Consider the following 25,994-nt stretch of genomic DNA (forward strand, 5'->3'; position numbering starts at 1 on the left):
GGAAGTATCTCAGAAGAGGAAACCCCCCTATATAAAGATATCTGGAGATGCACCATCTGTACCAGGAAAGAGACTGAAAATAAGCAAGCCCAAATGCTCATTAACAGGAGGACAAGAAAGCAAAGCAGGATGTTACTTTGCTATTGCAAATGATAAACATGTATTCCATAATTTTTCACATATGGAAAATATATATGAAATAATTTCAAGCAAAGAAAGTAGACACAGAAATATCTACCTAGTGATGATGTGCTGATGAATTAATTGGGCAGAGGCTCTTTAAAAAGCTATAGTTACATTAGATGGTATATACTATTTTCCAGTGAAAATTAATTTTTCAAGAAAATTTTTAAGATAAAATATTATTTGATGACAAGATCCATATTAAAATTTTCTTATGTTAAAAAAATTAGAGGAGTCAAGATGGCGGAGAAGTAGCAGGCTGAGACTACTTCAGCTAGCAGGACATCAGCTAGATAGCTTATCTAAAGATTGCAAACACCTACAAATCCAACAGCAGATCGAAGAGAAGAAGAACAGCAATTCTAGAAACAGAAAATCAACCATTTTCTGAAAGGTAGGACTGGTGGAGAAGTGAATCCAGGGCAACGGGAAGATAGACCCTGGGGGGAGGGGCCGGCTCCCGGGAAGCGGCGGAGCAACAGAGCACAAAATCAGGACTTTTAAAAGTCTGTTCTGCTGAGGGACATCGCTCCAGAGGTTAAACCAGGGTGAAGCCCACGCGAGGTCAGCGTGGCCTCAGGTCCTGCAGGGTCACAGAAGGATCGGGGGTGTCTGACTGTCTCAGAGCTTACAAGTATTAGATCGGGGAAGCCGGCTACAGAGACAGAGCCGAGGAGTGAGCTCCCAGCTCAGGATTACCTTGAACCGTTCACACGCTGGTGAGCTCGGAGGGCGGCCAGAGGCCACGGAGATGGGAGTAATTGGGTGCTGTTCTCTGAAGGCCATGGCAGAGTGGGGCCCCGGGCTCTCAGCTCCTCCGGGCCAGAGACCAGGAGGCCGCCATTTTCATTCCCGACCTCCGGAACTCTACGGAAAGCGCTCAGGGAACAGAAACTCCCGAAAGCAAACGCGAGCGGATTACTCAGCCCGGCCCCTGGTAAGGGCGGTGCAATTCTGCCTGAAGCAAAGACACTTGAGAATCACTACAACAGGCCCCTCCCCCAGAAGATCAACAAGAAATCCAGCCAGGACCAAGTTCACCTACCAAGGAGTGCAGTTTCAATACCAAGGAGAGCAGCGGAATCCCAGAGGGGAAAGCAAAGCACAGAACTCGTGACTTTCTCCCCATGATTCTTTAGTCTTGTAGTTAATTTATTTATTTTTCTTTTTCAATTTTTTTTTTCTCTTCTTCTGCTAAATTTTTTTTAACTTTTACCCTTTTTTTTTTAATGTTTTTTTTTAAATTATTTATTTGACAGAGAGAGAGATCACAAGTAGGAAGAGAGGCAGAGAGAGAGAGGAGGAAGCACGCTCCCTGCTGAGCAGAGAGCCTGATGTGGGACTCGATCTCAGAACCCTGAGATCATGACCTGAGCCGAAGGCAGTGGCTTAACCCACTGAGCCACCCAGGCACCCTCTTTTTAAATGTTTTTTAACTAGTTTACTAATATATATATTTTTTCTTTTTTATACTTGTTCTTTATTCGTTTTCTTTCTTTAATTGCTTCTTTTCTTTCTTTCTTTTTTTTTTTTTCTTTCTGAACCTCTTTTTATCCCCTTTCTCCCCCCTCATGATTTGGGATCTCTTAGGATTTGGTTAAAGCATATTTTCCTGGGGTTGTTGCCACCCTTTGAGTATTTTACTTGCTCCTTCACATACTCTTATCTGGACAAAATGACAAGGCAGAAAAATTCACCACAAAAAAAAGAACAAGAGGCAGTACTGAAGGCTAGGGACCTAATCAATACATACATTGGTAATATGTCAGATCTAGAGTTCAGAATGATGATTCTCAAGGTTCTAGCTGGGCTCGAAAAAGGCATAGAAGATATTAGAGAAACCCTCTCGGGAGATATAAAAGCCCTTTCTGGAGAAATAAAAGAACGAAAATCTAACCAAGTTGAAATCAAAAAAGCTATTAATGAGGTGCAATAAAAAATGGAGGCTCTCACTGCTAGGATAAAGGAGGCAAAAGAAAGAATTAGTGATATAGAAGACCAAATGACACAGAATAAAGAAGCTGAGCAAAAGAGGGACAAACAGCTACTGGACCACAAGGGGAGAATTCAAGAGATAAGTGACACCATAAGACGAAACAACATTAGAATAATTGGGATTCCAGAAGAAGAAGAAAGAGAGAGGGGAGCAGAAGGTATACTGGAGAGAATTATTGGAGAGAATTTCACCAATATGGCAAAGGGAACAAGCATCAAAATCCAGGAGGTGCAGAGAATGCCCCTCAAAATCAATAAGAATAGGTCCACATCCCATCACCTAATAGTAAAATTTACAAGTCTTAGTGACAAAGAGAAAATCCTGAAAGCAGCCCAGGAAAAGAAGTCTGTAACATACAATGATAAAAATATTAGATTGGCAGCAGACTTATCCACAGAGACCTGGCAGGCCAGAAAGAGCTGGCATGATATATTCAGAGCACTAAACGAGAAAAACATGCAGCCAAGAATACTATATCCAGCTAGGCTATCATTGAAAATAGGAGAGATAAAAAGCTTCCAGGACAAACAAAAACTGAAAGAATTTGCAAATACCAAACCAGCTCTATAGGAAATACTGAAAGGGGTCCTCTAAGCAAAGAAAGAGCCTAAAAGTAGTTGACCACAAAGAAACAGAGACAATATACAGTAACAGTCACCTTATAAGCAATACAATGGCACTAAATTCATATCTCTCAATAGTTACCCTGAATGTTAATGGGCTAAATGCCCCAATCAAAAGACACAGAGTATCAGAATGCATAAACAAAAAAAACCATCTATATGTTACCTACAAGAAACTCATCTTAAACCCGAAGACACCTCCAGATTTAAAGTGAGGGGGCGGAAAAGAATTTACCATGCTAATGGACATCAGAAGAAAGCAGGAGTGGCAATCCTTATATCAGATCAATTAGATTTTAAGCCAAAGACTATATAATAAGAGATGAGGAAGGATACTATATCATACTCAAAGGATCTGTCCAACAAGAAGATCTAACAATTTTAAATATCTATGCCCCCAACGTGGGAGCAGCCAACTATATAAACCAATTAATCAAAGAAACACATCAAGAATAATACAATAATAGTAGGGGAATTTAACACTCCCCTCACTGAAATGGACAGATCATCCAAGCAAAAGATCAACAAGGAAATAAAGGCCTTAAATGACACACTGGACCAGATGGACTTCACAGATATATTGAGAACATTTCATCCCAAAGCAACAGAATACACATTCTTCTCTAGTGCACATGGAACATTCTCCAGAATAGATCAAATCCTCGGTCCTAAATCAGGTCTCAGCTGGTATCAAAAGATTGGGATAATTCCCTGCATATTTTCAGACCACAATGCTCTGAAGCTAGAACTCAATCACAAGAGGAAATTTGGAAAGAACCCAAATACATGGAGACTAAAGAGCATCCTTCTAAAGAATGAATGGGTCAACCAGGAAATTAAAGAAAAATTGAGAAAATTCATGGAAACAAATGATAATGAAAACACAATGGTTCAAAATCTGTGGGACACAACAAAGGCAGTCCTGAGAGGAAAATATATAGCAATACAAGCCTTTCTCAAGAAACAAGAAAGGTCTCAGGTACACAACCAAACCTTACACCTAAAGGAGCTGGAGAAAGAACAAGAAAGAAATCCCAAACCCATCAGGAGAAGAGAAATCATAAAGATCAGAGCAGAAAACAATGAAATAGAAACCAAAAAAACAATAGAACAAATCAACGAAACTAGGAGCTGGTTCTTTGAAAGAATTAATAATATTGATATACCCCTGGCCAGACTTATTAAAAAGAAAAGAAAAAAGACCCAAATAAATAAAATCATGAATGAAAGAGGAGAGATCACAACTAACACCAAAGAAATACAAACAATTTAAGAACATACTATGAGCAACTCTACGCTAACAAATTTAACAATCTGGAAGAAACGGATGCATTCCTAGAGACATATAAACTACCACAACTGAACTGGGAAGAAATAGAAAGCCTGAACAGACCCATAACCAGTAAGGAAATTGAAACAGTCATCAAAAACCTCCAAACAAACAAAAGCCCAGGGCCAGATGGCTTCCCGGGGAAATTCTACCAAACATTTAAAGAAGAACGAATTCCTATTCTCCTGAAACTGTTCCAAAAAATAGAAATGGAAGGAAAACTTCCAAACTCATTTTATGAGGCCAGCATCACCTTGATTCCAAAACCAGACGAAGATCCCATCAAAAAGAGAACTACAGACCAATATCTTTGATGAACACAGATGCGAAAATTCTCACCAAAATACTAGCCAATAGGATTCAACAGTACATTAAAAGGATCATTCACCACCACCAAGTGGGATTTATTCCAGGGCTGCAAGGTTGGTTCAACATCCGCAAATCAATCAATGTGATACAACACATTAATAAAAGAAAGAACAAGAACCATATGATACTCTCAATAGATGCTGAAAAAGCATTTGACAAAGTACAGATTCCCTTCCTGATCAAAACCATTCAAAGTGTAGGGATAGAGGGCACATACCTCAATATTATTAAAGCCATCTATGAAAAACCCACCGCAAATATCATTCCCAATGGAGAAAAACTGAAAGCTTTTCTGCTAAGGTCAGGAACAGGGAAGGGATGTCCATGATCACCACTGCTATTCAACATAGTACTAGAAGTCCTAGCCACAGCAATCAGACAACAAAAGGAAATTAAAGGCATCCAAATCAGCAAAGAAGAAGTCAAACTATCACTCTTCGCAGATGATATGATACTATATGTGGAAAACCCAAAAGACTCCACTCCCAAACTGCTAGAACTTGTATAGGAATTCAGTAAAGTGTCAGGATATAAAATCAATGCACAGAAATCAGTTGCATTTCTCTACACCAACAACAAGTGAGAAGAAAGAGAAATTAAATAGTCAATCCCATTTTCAATTGCGCCCAAAACCATAAGATACCTAGGAATAAATCTAACCAAAGAGGCAAAGAATCTATACTCAGAAAACTATAAAGTACTCATGAAAGAAATTGAGGAAGACACAAAGAAATGGAAAAATATTCCATGCTCCTGGATTGGAAGAATAAATATTGTGAAAATGTCTATGCTACCAAAAGCAATCTACATATTTAATGCAATTCCTATCAAAGTACCATCCATCTTTTTCAAAGAAATAGAACAAATAATCCTAAAATTTATATGGAACCAGAAAAAACCTCGAATAGCCAAAAGAATATTGAAAAAGAAAGCCAAAGTTGGTGACATCACAATTCTGGACTTTAAGCTCTCTTACAATGCTGTCATCATCAAAACAGCATGGTACTGGCACAAAAACAGACACATATCAATGGAAATAGAAATAGAATAGAAAGCCCAGAAATAGACCCTCAACTCTATGGTCAACTCATCTTTGACAAAGCAGGAAAGAATGTCCAATGGAAAAAAGACAGCCTCTTCAATAAATGGCGTTGGGAAAATTGGACAGCCACATGCAGAAAAATGAAATTGGACCATTTCCTTACACTACACACGAAAATAGACTCAAAATGGATGAAGGACCTCAGTGTGAGAAAGGAATCCATCAAAATCCTTAAGAAGAACACAGGCAGCAACCTCTTCCACCTCAGCCACAGCAACTTCTTCCTAGGAACATCGCCAAAGGCAAGGGAAGCAAGAGCAAAAATGAACTATTGGGATTTTATAAAAATCAAAAGCTTTTGCACAGCAAAGAAAACAGTTAACAGAACCAAAAAAACAACTGACAGAATGGGAGAAGATATTTGCAAACGACATATCAGATAAAGGGCTAGTGTCCAAAATCTATAAAGAAGTTAGCAAACTCAACACCCAAAGAACAAATAATCCAATCAAGAAATGGACAGAAGACATGAACAGACATTTCTGCAAAGAAGACATCCAGATGGCCAACAGACACATGAAAAAGGGCTCCATATCACTCGGCATCAGGGAAATACAAATCAAAACCACAATGAGATATCACCTCACACCAGTCAGAATGGCTAAAATTAACAAGTCAGGAAATGACAGATGCTGGCAGAGAAAGGGGAACCCTCCTACACTGTTGGTGGGAATGCAAGCTGGTGCAACCACTCTGGAAAACAACATGGAGGTTCTTCAAAATGTTGAAAAGAGAACTACCCTATGACCGAGCAATAGCACTACTGGGTATTTATCCTAAAGATACAAGCATAGTGTTCCGAAGGGGCACATGCACCCGAATGTTTATAGCAGCAATGTCTACAATAGCCAAACTATGGAAAGAACCTAGATGTCCATCAACAGATGAATAGATCAAGAAGATGTGGTATATATATACACAATGGAATACTATGCAGCCATCAAAAGAAATGAAATCTTGCCATTTGCGATGACGTGGATGGAACTAGAGGGTATCATGCTTAGCGAAATAAGTCAAGCAGAGAAAGACAACTATCATATGATCTCCCTGATATGAGGAAGTGGAGATGCAACGTGGGGGGTTAAGGGGGTAGGAGAAGAATAAATGAAACAAGATGGGATTGGGAGGGAGACAAACCGTAAGTGACTCTTAATCTCACAAAACAAACTGAGGGTTGCTGGGTGGAGGGGGGTTGTGAGAAGGGGGGTGGGGTTATGGACATTGAGGAGGGTATGTACTTTGGTGAGTGCTGTGAAGTGTGTAAACCTGGCGATTCACAGACCTGTACCCCTGGGGATAAAACTATATTATATGTTTATATAATTAAAAACTTTTAAAAATTAGTCAAAGATTACAATACAGAAATTTGTCTTTTATTCCAGCCATTTTAGTATTACAAACTACATGTCACTAAATGTAATAGAAGTCTCATGAAACTCTTCTAAGAGAGATAGTGGAGGTGACAAATAAAAATTGTACTTTCTAAATCCCAATCAGCATGTTTCACCAAATGATATCATAAAGGCTTCCAATTGTGAAGAGCACAAATTTTGGACTAAGACCATTATAGCAAATGAGGACAGCAATCCTCAAATGTTTAGCATTTGGGGGCATTTTTCTAAGATATCTTTCCTTCCAGTTATCTTTAGGCATTCTTTATAACTTCTAGCTCTACATCCTTTGCCCATCATAACCACTACAAATACTTCTGTCCAGTCTGTGCCTTGTCTTTTCATGATCTCTTTCATTGTGCAGTGATTTTTTATGTTAATATGTTCCAATTTATCAATCTTTTCTTTGAGAGTTTGAGATTTGGTGGTGGTGGTGGGGTGGTCGTGTTTCTGAGAACATTCCTTGCTCTAAGACCATGATGACGTTCTTCTGTATTTACTGTATGTGGTTCAGAGTTTCGATTTGCACAAACATCCAGTGCCTGCAAGACTTACATGGCATCTTGTAGAACAGGCGTTCTCCTGCGCCGTCATTAGTCTGCAAGTATTTGCTATCCAAAGACCAGTCAATGTGTGTGATGAAACTAAGGGACTTGCTGCATTCTCCAATCTTCTTGTATCGCTGGGCCACGGCATACACGTCCACTGGGCCATCATTAGATCCCACCGCGAGGTAAGAGCCATCTGGAGAAAATTTCATTTCATGAATGACTTCTTTTCGATCTTTGATATGAACCACTTCTGTCATATCTCTATAAGAATAAAAAGCAGCAATAAAAAGTGATAAGCAGCAAATCAAGAAATAGGAAAACCAAGCCATGTCTCAAAATTTGTATGTCAGAAAAAAAATGGTTTCAAAAGGGAGAGAACACCTATAAGAATTAAAGACTTAACTTTTGAAGAAAGATATAAAATACTCTTTAGTTTTTGCCCCTTTTAGGCAAAATTGACCAATATTTGAAATATCTGGGGCTTCTAAAAATAAAACAACAAAAATATTTAATGAAATGCCCATTTTCTTTCATGGTTAATTAGGTATTATTTTCCCCTAAAATTTTTGCCTTAAATTGGGGTTTGTAAAATTATTTTAAAAACACATCCCAGAGAAAAGTAAACTATGTCAAGGTTACTTTTTTAAATACTAAATTCTTATATAATTATTTAATTTTCACCATGAAAGCTCAACAATTCATTTATCAGATCACCCAGATTTTGTATCCCTTCTGATCAGATTCTGGTAAGAACTGCTGCTCTCATTTGAAAGTTGTCACCATATGACAGAATTCTGACTAGCAGGTCCCCTGTGCCAGTACCAACATCTTCTACTCTCAACGAAATCAGTGCACAAATAATGGCAAATATTAGCTTCCACATGATAATTCCCCTCACCTGCTATTACTTATTAATAGCACTATCATTTATTATACATATACTATACACTGTGTATATACTACATGATATAATTTACTATAATATCATCAAACAGGTATCATCAAACAGGGTTTGGGGGGTTTTTAAGGATTTTTTGGCTTGGGAAATCCATCAAAAGAAATTCAAAAAAGAAAAGATCTGGTAATTAGCCATCTTTTCCTTAGCAGAGAAAGAAAATGTTGCCCACCAACTCAGTAATAAGTTGTGTGTGGCTGGTAAATGAGAATTTAGTGTAATAAACCGTGCCAAGATCATTTCTCAAAGCTATATAGAATCTTCTATGTGCAAAACATGCAGTATCTAATTTACAGCTGCATTTTCTTTCTATAATCACAAATTGTGTAAGCCAGAAAACTGAGTGTGTTTCGAGAATTTACAAGTGTGAGTCATCATTTTTGTCCAGTAAATACAGGATGTTAATAAATATGAAATATTCCATTTAATTTTTCATTATAGATGAAAGAAATCTTTTACTCAAGCTCACCTCTAAAAATCTGGCAGGGCCAGAGACTGCTTTCTCATTTCTTGGCTTCCTAAAAGCCCATAGCCCCTTGGGACCAGATGAGCTTGGGAGCTTATTATTCACCAGATTTTAGAAAGGTTCACGTACAATATATTATGTAACATCCCCAGTAGGAGTTAGGGAAGCACCCCATATTAAACAAAAATTAATATTTTTGTTGTAAATCACATGATAATTATTCCTATTAAGAGATTAATAGGCAATAAACAGTCACAAATCAGTTCACTGAGTCACAACATCCGGCCAAATGAGTTACCCAAGAGCGGTAGATTTTCAGTGTTTGAACTTGGGAAATACAGTTAGGGGACTGTGAATCTAGAGTTTTCCTATTTGAAAGATTTATTTAAATGCCTTTTTCCCGAAGTCCTGGCATACACCCTGGACAGGAGAACTAGTTTCAACAAGGGAGCATTTCTGACATCATTTTCCGTATTGATACGTGCCTGACTCGGAGCACAATGAAAGAGCCATCCTTCATGCCCAGGGCCAGCTGAGATCCATCGGGGCTGAAGGCCACACTGCGAACTGCTTCCTCCATGTTACAGCGGGCGATCAAGGCGTGGTCGGCCAGGCTCCACAGCCTACGCACAAGAAAAAAGTTGAAAACAAAACCCACTTCTCACGGTGGCAGGCCTGGGTTGCAAGGCCTGTTCACCACGCTGGTGGTGATGACAGCAGAGGACGTACCAACTTCACACCAGTCCTTCCTTGCTGCAGGTCTGGCAATCTGGGAAGGTGTTGAGTTTGTCGCTGGGTCAGTGGCACCATATGAAATACCCAGCAAGAATTCTAAAATGAGGTAACATTTCCAGAGATTTTGAGATTAATAGAATAAGGACATTTTAAACACTCCTTCACATAAAATCTTGCTATTCTTTTTGGAAATTAAAAATCGTTCTTTATTTATACCAATGGTTGTTAATAACACTTAGGGAAAAAGAAGTACTAATGGATGTTATTATTGTTAGTTTGTTTAAAAAAATATATGAGTACCTTTCTAGTAACTGTGTTATTTAAGCAGCTTTAGATCGAAACACGCCTTACTTACTTTTGTTGGCCTCCCTGGAAAGAGAACCTGTCTGAGATGGAGAGGATCAGAAGACACCCTGCCCCTGCCCGGGATGCTCCCAGTCATCCACTGTCATTCCTCACAAGCCCCCCTGGGTACCCCACTGCAGACAGGTCCACCATCCTTACTCGGGGCAGATGCTTCACAGTACCCCTGGCTGATGGACACTGCTGCTGGGGAGAAATGGAGGTCGGGCAACAGGTATAGCACCTCCTAGAACATCAGATCCAGGCACCTCAGACTGAGTGAACATGAACTAAACCTTTGAAGATACTAATAAAGGTTTATGCTAGTTGTAGTTGGGGTAGCTGACCTCTGTCTGTTCGTGGTCCTAAGACTGTCTTCTTTAAACACACAAATAACAGGATCTTCCAGCAGGACTGAGCATCTAGAGGTACCAATAAGTCAGACATGATGCAGTTTCTCTAAGTGGGCCCTGCCATCAGGACGCATGGAGGCAAGCTCCTTAAAATGAAGAGCTGCACAGCGAAGAGCTCACTGATCCCGGAGGCAGCCTGCATGCAACAGCCTAAAGCTCATGGTAGTCTTGCAATACCTCGTCCATTATTCATAATCTCACACTGCTTTTAGCCTTGTACTATTTAAAGCAATGTAAGCTTTGCTTTACTAGCATGCAGAAACTATCACTCCCCAGTAGACTGTACCATTCTTATAAAGTCACTCAGCTCATCTTTCTCAAGAAATTAGGACTTAGTCTCTAAAGTTTCAACAATCAGTGTAAAAGAACATTTCTAATTTTAGCCAAATTCATGGTTAAGGGGAAGAAGACTTTCTGACAGTCGGGCCTCCTTGGAGATGTCTGCATTTCTCAGATGCAACAAAGTTGTCAAAAAACAAAAGCCAAAGACTTTCTTGAAATCATTTCTATAGGATGAGTATAAATCGAGTATCTCAGGTGCTCGAGTAACTTGGTGGCATCATTTTGCCTGCTCAGGGAAGGCCCGGAGTCAAGAAAGGAAAAGGCAGAGAAGAGGGCTTAGTTGAGGAAAGAGAAACTTAAACCAAATAAACATGTATGCCACATGGAGACACAAGTGTGTGTGTTTACTGATTTTAGATTGATGGGGCTTCAGTGCTTGATAGAGATCACAAAATGGATTTACTTCTGGATTTATATGCCACTAATGAGTATACTGTGCCTTGGTCAGATTCATAGACATGAAGAACCAGAGCAGGGGAGAAGCAGGAGCCTCCAAAAGTCTACAATGGTCTAATTTAGATATTAGAGCCCAGAAGCAGTAATCAATCAACCAGTTGATCCAGCAGCCTGTCTCACCCACTAGCACGCACTCTTCCGGCCTGCTTGTCATGGGGCAAATACAGCAGCAAATACAGAAATACTCAAGTCAGTGGAACAGCCTTCCTCACACACATCTAATTCCTATGTTTAGCCCTTCAACAGTCACAGAGACATTCAAAGTATGCTCATTTTGTTCATTTTACATAATGCTGTGCTCTCAAAAAACAAAACAAAACAACAACAAAAAACAAAACAAAAAACAAAAAAAACCCACAAACGATCCACAGCAAGAATCTTTGAGGCCCTAATAAAATTTCCTGTCTTCTTAGGAACCAGTGCTTTCCTTTCATTTGAGGACAATGTTCAAAATTCCATCTGAGAATTTGCAAAGAAATAGTTGTTTCCTCACACTGAAGACAACTCTGAAAATTAGAATTTAAGTTTTGATGAAGACAAACTCATGAATTCACCAGTGGAGATGAATGTCTATAACAAAAGTGTAAAATGCTGTGCGCAGTCCCCTGCGGAAGACCCAACACATGAGGGGGAAGTATGATCTTACCACAGAGAGATGCCCTTAGCTCACCGTCAACTGAAAGAGAACCAGGAGTCTAACTAGTAGCAGTGTATTTTCACTCTGCAGAGCATTTTCGTGACTTAAGATGGAGCCAAAGAAAGAGAGCAACAACAAAATGCTAAGAAGCCAAGCGTTGTTGAGCTAAATGTCTCAACATTCTACTTGAAACCTATGTGGTTCTGTACTGTGGTTTATCCTTCTTTTGAGTAACATGCAAATTTGGGCAAAATAAATCTGTTATCCCAAGGCAGCCAAGGAGAGGCTAGCCATCATTGCCAGGGCCTCACCTGACAGAGCGGTCGTCACTGCCTGTCACAGCTAGTGGCTTCTTGGGGTGCAGGGCCAGCGCCCAAAGCTCCCCCTCACAGTGGCCTTGCAGGATCAGCATCGGCTTGTCTCTTTCGCGCACGATCACTTCAAATATCTCACTGTCCTGGGTCCCTGCTAGCAGGCGGTCTGCCTTCCAGCACACGCTCCGGATAGAGAGGCCTGGCGAAAATAAAGAAACAAAATAAAAACATATATTCACACCATTTGTAAATCAAGAAAAACACCTGAACATCCTATCACCCAGGATAGCACCTAACGCAACGCATCTTAAAAATGCCTGAAGGATTATGGACATTGGGGAGGGTATGTGCTATGGTGAGTGCTGTGAAGTGTGTAAACCTGGCGATTCACAGACCTGTACCCCTGGGGCTAATAATACATTATATGTTTATAAAAATATTAAAAAATAAAAAAAAATTCAATTTAGGTAATCTAAAAAAAAAAAAAAAATGCCTGAAGGAGAAATGTCAACTCCACACACTATTCTGTATTATTTGCCATTTCCTTCCACACGTTGATCATTTACCCTGCCCCTTGCAAGCTAGATTTTACATGGGAGTAATCACTCCCAACTGACGTGGGTAACTATGTGCTTTTACATCAGGATGTATTTTAAATACTACATCTTAAAATGAGTATGAGGAGAAATTGGTGTTTATGAAAACCTGTCCCTTTTTGAAATAATGTACTTCTGATTTGCTATGGAAAAGTTAGGAGTCACTTCAATCTTTAGGATACTAACACTATATTAAACTTACATGCGGGCGATACTACAGAATGGTTAATTGCCATATTAGACAAGTTTACTATGTAGTTGATCAGGACCTAGACTCATTTTGCTGGATAAACAGATGTACCATGTCGCAGAAATATGCAAATGAAACTAATTTCAGTTGCAAAATACCATCAAACATTTGTCAGTGAAGATGCTATTCTTCTCCGACTTAACATTTTATACAATCCTCTCTAAAAGCACAGTACTCATTTGAGGTACAAACTACCACCTCAAGAGTGCATACTCTCCAAGCAGGTCTTCATTTGCCTACCTGATTTTTTATTTCTTGGACTTCTTGTGGTCTGTTTTGTTCCTTACCAGGTAATTATTTACTTAGTGCATTTTCTCATGCCTGAATTAGAAATACAGACAGAATCCTGCTTTCACAACTACTTTAAATAAGGCAGGGATGTGGTAAGCTTTGAGATCTTAGTTGTCTCCCTAGTGGGCTTTGTCTCTGGTATAGAAAGTGCCAAAAGTCAGAGCACAGGGTTTTAGTTCTGCTCTAGACCTGATTGGCCAGACACACCAGAGAGTGTTCCTTTCTTTCTGGAAACCAGTTTTTCTCTGCATTAAATGCAGACTGTCATTATGGAGACTATGTAACTCATCATCCAAGTTGAAACTACTTTGAAAGACAAATTAAATTTACATACTTATTTTAAAAAGGATTTTATTTATGTGTAGAGAGAGAGTGAGCGTGTGCACACAAGCAGGGGGAACAGCAGGGAGAGGGAGAAGCAGACTCCCTGCTGACCAGGGAGACTGAGGTGGGGCTGGATTCCAGGACCCCAAGATCATGACCTGAGCTGACAGCAGACGCTTAACCGACAGAGTCACCCTGTCATCCCATAAATTTACATACTTTAAAAATATTTAGTTTTTAACCAAGAAAGCAACTTTACTGTGTTGAAATGAATAGTTCTATCAAAATATTTTCAAAAACAAAATTATAATGACACTTTATTACAAAGTGATAAGTTCAGAACAGAGGGATGAATAGGCAAGGCACAGAGGATTTCCAGGGTGGTGAAAACATTCTGAAAGACACTATAATGGTGGATGCATGTTATTATACATATGTCAAAACCCACATAACCTGTAACACTGGGAATGGGCTCTAATGTGACCGATGGGCTTTGAGTGATGATATGCCAGTGTAGCCTCCCCCACTGTAACAGCTATACCACTCTGGTGGGAATGTTGATAGTCAGGAAGGTTGTGCATGTGCGGTGGCAGGGGGTCTAGGAGAAATCTCTGTACCTTCCATTAAATTTTGCTGTGAACCTAAAACTGCTCTAAAAAAATTAAGTCTACAAAAACAATGCTAAGCCAAATGGGATGCTGGGACAAAAGAAGGGTTAACTGGGGGTATATAGACACGTGAATTATAATCCTCACCTTAACCAACTCACAGTGGTCTTAAAAGGATCCAATGAAAGGATGTATTTATTTACAAAAAAAGTATTTTTTAAGAGCACAAGGCCTTTTTTTTTTTTTTTTAAGCATGCAGTTAACTCTTTCCCCTTGCTCTGAATTCACTTTATGTGTCTTGAAATGGAAACGGTACATAGGTTGATTTATTATTCCCACTTTGAGTAGTAAGGAGGGATACCCTGGCAACAGCTAGTTCAGGGTCAGTCACTCAAAACCCTGCCAGCAAACATCATGATGGGCTTTCAAGGTTGAGAAGGACAGATACATGGTGAAAGCAGCCAGGGTGAGATTGCAGAATGACAGGGCGGGCAGCTCAGCTGTGGAGGAAACTCTGCTTTGCAGCAACAATGTTATTATTATTATTTTTTAAAGCATTAGTGATTTTTTTAAAAGAGTTTATTTATTTATTTGACAGAGATCACAAGTAGGCAGAGAGAGAGGAAGGGAAGCAGGCTCCCTGCTGAGCAGAGAGCCTGATGTGGGGCTCGAGCCCAGGACCCTGGGATCATGACCTGAGCCAAAGGCAGAGGCTTTAATCCACTGAACCACCCAGGCGCCCCAGCAACAATCCTTTTGCCGTGTCTCTTTCTTGTCCTTCTCTTTTCACACTTTTCCAGAGCTTTAATTAACATTTGCTAATTAACATATCCCTATTTCTGTTATAGGCTTTGTATCACTTACTATTTTATTACAGAAGAGATTCAACACTTGGTTCTTCAGAAACAGGAAGTAAAGAGGAATATTAATTCTTTTTTTAAAAATATTTTATTTATTTGAGAGAGATCGAGCACAAGTGAAGAGCAGAGGCAGAGGGAAAGGGAGAAGCAGACTCCCCGCTAAGCAGAGAGCCCTATGCAGGGCTCCATCCCAGGACCCCAAGATCATGACCTGAGCTGAAGGTAGATGCTTAACCCACTGGGCCATGAAGGCACTCCAGGAATATTAATTCTATTCCAACAGCAGCAAAAAACATCAAATAATTTACTTTTTATTACATTTATTGTCCATTTCCTCTCACTAATGTCTGTGAATACAAGAATTTTCTCAGTTGTATACACTGTTGTATCCTCAATACTTAGCCAGTGTCTGTATGTAGTATATGCTCAATAAAAATGGCCAAATGAACTAAAACATCAGAATCACAATCATTTCTTGTGTTCTTGGAAATACCAAGAAATAAATGATAACATCCCTATCCTCAATGAAAACATTGAAAGAAGGAGGGATATATTCATTCGTTTATTCAAACATTTTTTATTAAGTACCTACTATGTGCCCAAGACTAGGGATTGGATAGTGAATAAGTCAGGTTCACGCCCTATTGGGAGTTTATTTACATTCTAAGGAGGAGCAAGACATGTGTAAGCAGATATTTACACACACACACACACACACACACACACACAATTAAAATCATATATACAAGATTCTAGATCAAGACAGAGACATAGGATGGTCCTGAATTCACTCCTCCCATGGACACACCTATCTAAAGCTACATATGTAATAATTTCCCCTGGAAGAAACTCAAAAATAACTGAATGATTCATATATATCAGGCAAACAAAGAAAAACAAAGAAAAAAAAAATCTCACATCAAAATGAATAGGGGTGGCTGAGACACAATCTTGCTATAAGTCCCACCCTTGAGCATCAACCCACAATTGGCAGCAAGCTCACAAGTTGGAGCTTCTTTCTGAGGAGTGAAAGTTTTGAAGCCCACATCTGATACCCCAATGTTTAAGACCCCCACCTGAGAGAAAAGCTTCCAAAATATCTGGCTTTGAAAGCCATTAGCACTTGTATCCACAGGATCCACAAGGCTATAACAAATTAAAAAATAGTGGGCTCACTGTGACTATTCTCCAGGGCCCAGTACAGAGGAAGCTGAAATGCTCCTCCTTAGAAGTAAACAATGCCCAGAGACAATTTGCTTAACATTTCAGGGACTATTTGCTTAACATTTCAGTCTGAAGAGCAGGCATCTAATCTAATACACATCTAGAGACCCACTGAAATACTCTCCAAAGACTGAGGAGGCCAGAGGGTGCTACATTTGCACTCTCCCTCTGCTTTGTTCCCCACTTGCTGCTATGTCCTGGAAAGAAGCCTGTGCTACAAGGGGCACCAAGCTTTTCATGACTACTGCCCAAAAGTCACCCCTTGACCTCCCAGCTTGGGAGGCCAGCAGTACCTACATTCATGGATCCCACAGGACTGTGACAAATAAAGAAACAGTTCTTAATCAGCTACCCCCTAAGGCACAGCAGAGACAGAGCAGACGGAGATGCCCAGTCTCTCTATGGAAGAGGCCTATTAATTTATCTTCATAACTGTGGCCTGAGGGGCCAACCTCTAAATAAATACACATCTAAGGGTTGGCTTAGTGAGATCAGTGGGTATCATCTTTGCATTCTCCCTTTGACCTATCCCAGGTCATCAGTGTCTCCAAGAACAGAGGTTATGCTCAGATCTGGCACCCCAGCTTTTGTGGCTGGCCCCTAGAGGATACATCTCTTGATAGCCTGGTTCTGAAGGCTACCAGAGCTTGTGTTCACAGGTTCAGTGGCATGGTAAGCAAACAAACAATTCTTCACTAGCTGTTGCCCCAGGGCTCAGTGCAGAGAGAACCAACAGAAATGCCCATCTTCTGCTCTTTACCTGAAAGAGGTATACGTACATACTTTAAAAGCTGCTGTCTGGGGTGCCTGGGTGGCTCAGTGGGTTAAGCTGCTGCCTTCAGCTCGGGTCACGATCTCAGGGTCCTGGGATTGAGTCCCGCATCGGGCTCTCTGCTCAGCAGGAAGCCTGCTTCCTCCTCTCTCTCTCTGCCTGCCTCTCTGCCTACTTGTGATCTCTCTCTGTCAAATAAATAAATAAAATCTTAAAAAAAAAAAAAAAGCTGCTGTCTGGGGTCTGGCTTCCAATCAGACTGAATATAGATGCCAACTAAGATCCTTCCCTTTGGGACACTGACAGGTCTTGGTACACCCTCAATTACTGGGAATGACAAAGAACCAAGTAGGCCGTTAATACAATCACAAAGGTTTGATGGGCAGTCAAGAGCTACGGGAAGGGTAGAACAGTAAGACTCACCTACATGAGGCCATCTCTTTAAGACCAGGAGAGGCGGACATTTTATCTAATGTAGAAAAACCAATAAAGAGAGTAAAAAAAAAAAAAATGAACAAATAGAAGAATATGTTCCAAATGAAAGAACAAGATAAAATCTCAGAAAAAGACTGCAGTGAATTGGAAATAAGTAAGTCATTTACCTGACAAAGAGTTCAAAAGAACAGTCCTACAGATACTCCCTGAGCTCAGGGGAACAAAACATGAACAAAGTGAGAATTTCAACAAAGAAATAAAATATGTAAGAAAATACCAAACAGAAATCACAGAGATGAAAACAATAACTGAACTGAATAATATACTAGAGGGGTTCAACAGGACACTAGATGAAGAAGGAGAAAGTTCAGTAACCTCAGAGGACAGGAGAACACATCCAATCAGAGCAGCAAGAAGGAAAAAAAAAAAAAAAAGAATGAAGACAGGTTAAGGGATTTATGAAACAGTCCCAAGTAGACTAACATTGATATTATAAGGGTCCCAGAAGAAAAGGGAGACAATGGGCCAGAAAACTCATTTGCAGAAATAAAGGGTGAAAATTTCCCTCACATGAGGAAGTAAACAGACATTCAGATCCAGGAAGCAGAGAGTTCCCTATAAGATGACCCAAAGAAACCCATACCAAGACATCCTATAATTAAAGTCTCAAAAGTTAAAGACAAGGAGAAACTCTTAAAAGCACCAAGAGAAAAATAATCTGTTTTGTACAAGGGAAGTCCCATTAAGACTATAAGCAAATTTTCAAAATAAACTCTGCAGGCCAGAAACTTTACAGGGAATGGCACAATATATTTAACTTGCTTAAGAAAAAAAGTGCCAACTAAAAATACTCTACCTGACAAAGTCATCCTTCAGAATTGAAGGAGAGAGGAAGACTTTTTCAGGCAATCAAAAGCTAAAAGATTTCATCACCTTTAGAAGAGCCTGACAAGAAATGTTTGAGGGACTTCTTTAAGTTGAGATAAAAGGGCACCAATCAATAATAGGAAAAGATACGAAAGTATAAATTTCACTGGTAAAGGTAAATATAGAGTAAAATTCAGAATAACTTAATGTTGTACAGGGGGTAGCTTAATTACGTATAAAAATAGGATGAAAGTTAAAAGACAAAAGTACTAAAAACAACTACAATAATTTGTTAATAGACAAAAAAAAGATGTAAGTTGTGACATCAAAAACAAAACATGGGAGAGAGGAGTAAAAATGTAAAGCTTTAGAAGGTATTCAAACTAAAACTATTAACTTAAAATAGACTGTTGTAAGTTGGTTTAGAAAAGCCTCATGGTAACCACAAAACAAAACTATAGTAGATACAGTAAAGATAAAGGAATCTACGCATACCACTACACTACAGAAAATCCTCAAATCACAAAGGAACAGAGCAAGAGAAGAACAAAGGAGTTACAAAATGCCAGAAAACAATTAACAAAACAATAGTAAGTAATCTATCAGTGATTACTTTAAACATAAATGGGCAAAATACTCCAAACCAAGGACATAGGGTGGATTAAAAAAATGGATTAAAAAAATTAGACCTATCTATGTGTTGCCTAAAATGGACTCACTTTCAGATGTAAGAACACACAAAGACTAAAAGTAAAGGGATAGAAAAAGGTGTTCCATGTAAACAGAAACCAAAAGAAATCTGGTATACCCATACAAAATAGGTTTGAAAACAAAGACTGTAATAAGAGACAAAGAAGGTCATTATATAGCAATAAAAGTGTCAATCCAGCAAAAGGATATATTTGTAAATGTTTATGTACACATCAGAAAAGAACCAGGATATATAAAGTAAATATTAACAGACCGAAGGAAGAAATGGGCAGCAATACAATACAGTAGCAGACTTTAATACCCTACTTCCATCCAGTAGCAGACTTTAATACCCTACTTCCATCAGTGCATAAATCTTCCAGACATTAAATCAATATGGAAACAATCGACCCAATGGACTTATAAGACTTTTAAAGAACATCCCATCTGAAAGCAACACAGTACACATTATTCTCAAGTACACATGGAATATTCACTAGGATAGATTGTATATTAGGGCACAAAATGAATCAATAAATTTAAGAAGATGGAAATCCTATCAGGCATCTTTTCTGACCACAATGGTATGAAAGTAGAAACCAATGAGAAGAACAAAACTGGAAAATCTGCACGTATGTGAAGATTAAACACACTACTGAATAACCAATGGGTCCAAGAAGAAATCAGAAGAGAAATAAAAAAAAAAATGGAAATAGAAATACAATATACCAAACCCTAGGAGAGGCAACAAGGGCAGTTCTAAGAGCAGAGTTCACAGTGAGAAAAGCCTATATTAAATAACAAGTTATTAAATTAACAACCTAAATGTATAGTTCAAGGAACTAGAAAAAGAAGAACAACTGAAGTTCGAAGTTAGGAGAAGGAAGGAAATAAAGATCTGAGCAGAAATAAATGAGGTAAGAGACTAAAAAGAAATAGAAAATCTCAGTGAAACTGAGCTGTTTTTTTCTTTTTTAAAGATAAGCAAAATAGACAAACCTTAAGTCAGACCTACCAAGGAAAAAGAGAGGACCCAAATAAAATCCAAAATGAAAGAGAAGACATAACTGACACTACAGAAATACCAAGGATCAAAAGAGACCTCTAAGAAGAGATAAATGCATACAAATTGGACAAACTAAAAGAAAGGGAAAAGTTCCTAGAAACATCCAACTTACCAAAACTAAATTATGAAGACGTAGAAAATATGAACAGACCAATAATGACTAAAGAGATTGAATCAGTAATCAAAAACATCCCAGCAAAGAAAAGCCCAGTATCAAAAGGCCTCACTGGTGAATTCTACTACACATTTAAAGAAGAATTAATATCAATCCCTCTGAAATGTTTCCCAAAAATGTATGAGGAGGAAACCCTTCCAAACGGATCTTATGAGGCCAGGACAATCCTGATATCAAAATCAAACATGTCACAAGAAAATTATAACCCAATTTCCCTGATAAACATAGATGCAAAAATTTGCAAATATTAGCAAACCAAATTCAACAATACATTAAAAGGTTCATATACCATGATCAAGAGGGATTTATTCCATGGATGTAAGTATGGTACGGCATCTGCAAATTGGATACAAATTATGATACACCCCATTAACAAAATAAAGGATTTAAGTCATATGATCATCTCAATAGATACAGAAAAAGCATCTGACAAAATCAGTATTCATTTATGATAAAAACTCTCAACAAAGAAAATAGAGAGGGAATGTACCTCAACATAACAAAGGCCACATATGACAAGTCTATAGCTGACATGATACTCCATGCTAAAAAGCTCAAATCTTTTTTCTAAGATGAGGAACAAGACAAGCTTGCCCACTCTTGTCACTTTTGGAACAAGTATTTGGAACTCTTACTCAGAGCAACTAGATAAGAAAAAGAAATAAAAGGCATCCAAATTGGAAAGGAAGAAGTAAAACTGTCACTATTTGCAAATAACATGATTCAATATATAGAAAACCCTAAAGATCACAAAAAGAGTCAGAACTAATGAATTCAGTGAAGGTGCAGGATAAAAAATCAACACCCCAAAATCAGCTGCATTTGTATATGCTAAAAGTGAACTATCAGCAAGAGAAATTAAGAAAACAAATCCATCTACAGCTGCATCAAAAAGAATAAAATACCTAGAAACAAAATGTTTAATTATCCCAGAGAGAGAAAGAGAGAGAATGTAGGGGTGGGAGAAAGGCAGAGGGAAAAAAGAAAGAAACTCAAGCAGACTCTGCTCTGACCATGGAGTCCAATGTGGGGCTCAATCCCAGCACCAACAGATCATGACCTAAGCAGAAACCAAGAGTCTGATGCTCAGTCAGCTGTGCCACCCAGGCAATCCTACCCAGGAATAATTTTGACTGAGAAAGTGAAAGACCTGTAGACTGAAAATTATAAGACACTGATGAAAAAAAACTAAAGATGACACAAATCAGTGGAAAGATATTCCATGCCCATGAACTGGAAGAAGATTGTTAAAATACATAGAATGCCTACATTATTATACTACACAAAGTAATCACAGTATTAAGGCAATCCCAATCAAAACTCTCTTTCTCGTGGAAAAAAATAAATGCCATTTTTTATGGAGTAAACAATCCTAAAATTTGTTGTATGGAAACACAAAAGACCCTGAGTAGCCAAAACAATCTTAAGAACAAAGCTGGAGGCAACATGCTCCCTGAATTCAAATTCAGTTACAAAGCTATAGTAATCAAAACAGGGTGGTATTGGCACAAAAAGAGATACATAGATCAAAGAAACAGAAAGTTCAAAAATAAGCCCACCTATATACGGTCAATTAATTTATCACAAAGGAGTCAAAAATACACAAAGGGAAAGGAATAGTCTTTTCAATAATTGGTGCTGGGAAGACTAGACAGCCACATAAGGAAGAATGTTATCATATATCACACACTACAATTAACTCAAAATGAATTCAATAACAAAAGAGTTGAAACCATAAAACTAGAAGAAACATGGGCAGTAAACTTTCTGAAATCATTCTTGGCAATAATTTTTTTGCTCTGACACCAAAAGTAAAGGCAACAAAACAAAAATAAATAAGGGGGAAGACATCAAACTAAAAGGTTTCTACATAGCAAAGGAAGTAAAAGCAAGATGAAAAGGTAACCTACCAAATGAAGAAAATATTTGCAAATCATGTTTGATAAAAAGATCAATATCCAAAATATATAAATAACTCATGCAGTTCAAGCAAAAAAATAAAAACTCCAATTTAAAAATGGGCAGAGGATTTGAGTAAACATTTCTCCAAAGAAGACATCCAGATAGCCAACAAGTGCATGAAAAGGTGCTCAGAATCATTAATGACCCAGGAAATGCAAAACAAAATAAGAATGAGATATCACGGGACACCTGGGTGGCTCAGTTGGTTAAGCAGCTGCCTTCGGCTCAGGTCATGATCCCAGCATCCTGGGATCGAGTCCCAACATCGCGCTCCTTGCTCGGCAGGGAGCCTGCTTCTCCCTCTGCCTCTGCCTGCCATTCTGTCTGCTTGTGCTCGCTCTTTCCCTCTCTCTCTCTGACAAATAAATAAAATCTTAAAAAAAAAAGAATGCAATATCACTGCACAGTGGCTATCATTAAAAGAGATAAATGACATGTACTGGTGAGAATATGGAGAAAAGGGAACCCTTGTGTACTGCTGCTGGAAATGTAAATTGGTGCAGTCTTTGTGGTAAGAAACATGGAGGTTTCTCAAAAATTAAAAATACAACTAACATATGATCAAGCAATTCTACACATAGATATTTACCCAAAGGAAACAAGCCACTAATTCTAAAGAAAAATGAAACCCCATGTTCACTGCAGCATTATTTACAAGAGGCCAATTCCATGTTCGGGCTACGTGTTAATCGATGGATGAATAAATAAAGAAAATGGGGCATACACACACAGTGGAATGCTACTCAGCCATAGAAAAGGAAGTCTTGCTGATGAGGGAGTAGGAGGCTGGCTGAGGCCAGGGCAAAAGCTGGTACCTTGCACCCCCCTCTCCACCCGCTCCCCTCCATAATATGTGTAGCATTCCTCAGGCACCCCTGACTGCCATAAAACGATAAATAGTTAACTTGCAGGGATCACAATCCTGCAGGACAGGAATCTCCCTTGCTCTACAGATGTCCTAGAGATCTACAAACAGGGAGTTTACCTTATCAATAGCACAAATTTCCAGAGGCAAATAACTAACTCTCAGTTCCTCAAGCCCTAATGTCTCCCTCCCCCCATAAACTGGAGGAGGCTGAATTAGAAGGGAATGTAAATGATAGCAGGATCATAACACCCCACCAAGAATCTCCCAACTATCTTGATGTTAATGCCTGACCTAAAGACGACATTGATCAGGCCACAAGGGCAAGGCCTCCTCCCTGAGGGAACCTTGTAGGCCCTCTTTAACATATGAAAGCTCTGTTGAAACCTCCCATCCCTTCAACAACCCCCCAACCGCAAGGTATATAACCTGCCATCCCTCTCAACCCAGGGCAGCAGCTCTTCCTGCCCACAGGTCCTGTCCCCGTGCTTTAATAAACCACCATTTTGCACCAAAGATGTCTCAAGAATTCTTTCTTGGTCATCAGCTCTGGACCTCAGCCCACCAAACCTCACCTAGGTTCTAGAACTTCATCATTGCCATTTGGGACAACATGGGTGGATCTTGAGGGCATTATGCTAAGTGAAATAAGTCAGAGAGAGGGGCACCTGGATGGCGCAGTCAGTAAGCATCCGACTCTTGGTTTCAGCTCAGGTAATGATCTCAGGGTCCTGAGATTGAGTCCTGCTCAATCTGGGCTCCGTGCCCAGTATGGAGTATGCTTGAGTTTCTCTTCTCCTCCCCCTCTCCCCTTAGCTCTTTCTCTCTCAATAAATAAATCTTTTTTTTTAAGTCAGATAAAGATAAATATTATACAAACTCACTTGTGTGTGGAACATAAAAAGCAAACAAGCAGCAAAAAAACAAAAACTCCTGAATTCACTGATACAAAAAACAGATGGGTGGTTGCCCAGATGGGGGGCAGAAGGTAGGCAAAAGGGGTGAAGGTGATCAAAGGATACAAACATAGAGTTATAAAATCGCTAAGTCCTGGGGATGTAATGAACAGCATAAAGACTGTAGGTTCATAATACTGCGTTGTATATTTGTAAGATGCTAAGATAGGAGACCTTAAAAGTTCTTGTTAAAAGAAAAAACGGTAGCTATGTGGTAGTAGGTGTTAATTAGACTCATTGTGGTGATCGTTCTGCAACATATGCATATATTACATCATTATGTACACCTGAAATGAGTATGTCAACTGTACCTCAATAAAAATGATATACACATACAGATATACACACAGATCCCAGCAATGTGTTACAGAGTTTAACCGTCATTGAAATATTTCAACCACAATCCTTTCATAATTCCACTGATTGTCTTCCAGACTTACCCTTCCAGAGAGGGCCTGGCACCTATGGCTGTCCGCTAAGCCTGAGCACGCCGGCCCCTTCCCCATGGCCTCCAACCGCATGTCCTGCTCCATGAGGCTAAATGACATGAAAACCGAAATTTCTCCCCAAGATCTGATACTGTATTTGGTCCAGTATACAAACATCTGTTTTTTCCCTACCACCCCAACTATTTTTATCCTGCTCATTTTGAGGAAGAAATTCAGCAAGGTACAAGAATACGGTAACAAACAGTCCACCACCTGGAATTGCCAAATGTTAACATTTTTGAAAGGTTTGCTTTGTCTTTTTGAAAGAGGTTTAGGAACAAAGAAAAATTTTCCAACTCAACAAAGACAGAGGAGCAAGTCAAGTTACACAGCACTCGCTGTGTTTTCAGACTGTGACCAGAGAGTTCTTGCATTCCACCATAGGGCCTATGGGATCTGGCAAGGAGAGGGCCAGAAAACAAGAGACCGAGAGGCCGAGTTTGAGGATGCCACCCCTGTTTTCCCCTTAGCCCCTGGCAATCTGTGTTTCATAGCAGATTTCCACCGGACTAACCAACATATGGAGAGGCTTCAGAGAAGGAAAAGGAAATAGAGTAAAATTGATATGGATTATTTCTGACTAAAGATGGGCAGAGGGCGAAGGAGAGAGATGAAGGGAAGGAGTGGTTACATTTCCATTATTTACAACATAAACTTCATGAGATGTAAACATTTTCTCTCAGAGATCAACTCAGTCTCTCTGCAAATACTCATTGTTTCCAAGAGATAAACTGTATTTTGTTACATCAGACAAGTCAGCCCCAGAGGTCTACCTCAAAAGACAGATAGGACACTGGGCTACTCTGACTTCCAAGGTAACTGTTGAAAACAGGAATCACGACCTGAAAACACCTCAGTGGACAGAACTGTGTTCAGGTTGCCTAATAACATCCTGCTTGCACCCTTGCTAAACCTAACTGCTGTTCTGCATGCAACACTGGTGATGAGAAGGCAGAGTCTCTTCTGGGTACATTCTGGAGAGACCCTGGCATGTGGCGGATCCCTGCAGGGGTCTCACGGTATTGCCCTTCTCCTGGCTGTTGCGACTTGGTTTTAACTTCCCTGACACATATGCAGAGAACAGTAGTGTAATTGTGGTTTCCTAACCGGACTGCCCAAGATGGCCACTGCACTGAGAAATTAAGCTGTCTTTGCTTTTTGTCTTCTGCTGTGGGAGTCCAAACAACATAAGGTATTACTTGGAATATGGTTAGAAATCTGCCAATAATAAACAGAACGGCAAGAAAAATCATCCTAATCATTTAAAGCCACAGAAGTGCTCTTTTCTTCTAGATAAGTGCATGTTTCAAAGGCTTTCGACTGCACGAGCTGAAGGCATTTTGCTGAATTGGAGAGGTGG

General features: G+C 39.3%; 1 protein-coding gene across 18 annotated transcripts in view; it reads right to left on the reverse strand.

Annotated features, from left to right (window-relative positions):
* The window catches only part of EML6 (EMAP like 6), a 278,846-nt gene that overhangs the window by 108,488 nt on the left and 144,364 nt on the right, over positions 1–25,994 (reverse strand). For all 18 annotated transcript variants that reach the window (XR_014314884.1, XR_014314885.1, XR_014314886.1 and 15 more), the window contains exons 8-10: positions 12,203–12,404; positions 9,452–9,589; positions 7,550–7,806 (exon numbers count right to left, since the gene is read on the reverse strand). Coding sequence is in view for 12 of the 18 variants with exons in the window: in XM_082743567.1 (XP_082599693.1) it covers positions 7,550–7,806; positions 9,452–9,589; positions 12,203–12,404 (597 nt within the window). In the remaining 6 variants the exon portion in view is untranslated. The remainder of the gene's footprint in view (positions 1–7,549; positions 7,807–9,451; positions 9,590–12,202; positions 12,405–25,994) is intronic.

Source organism: Mustela nivalis (genome assembly GCF_964662115.1).
Source record: "Mustela nivalis genome assembly, chromosome: 8".
NCBI lineage: Eukaryota > Metazoa > Chordata > Mammalia > Carnivora > Mustelidae > Mustela > Mustela nivalis.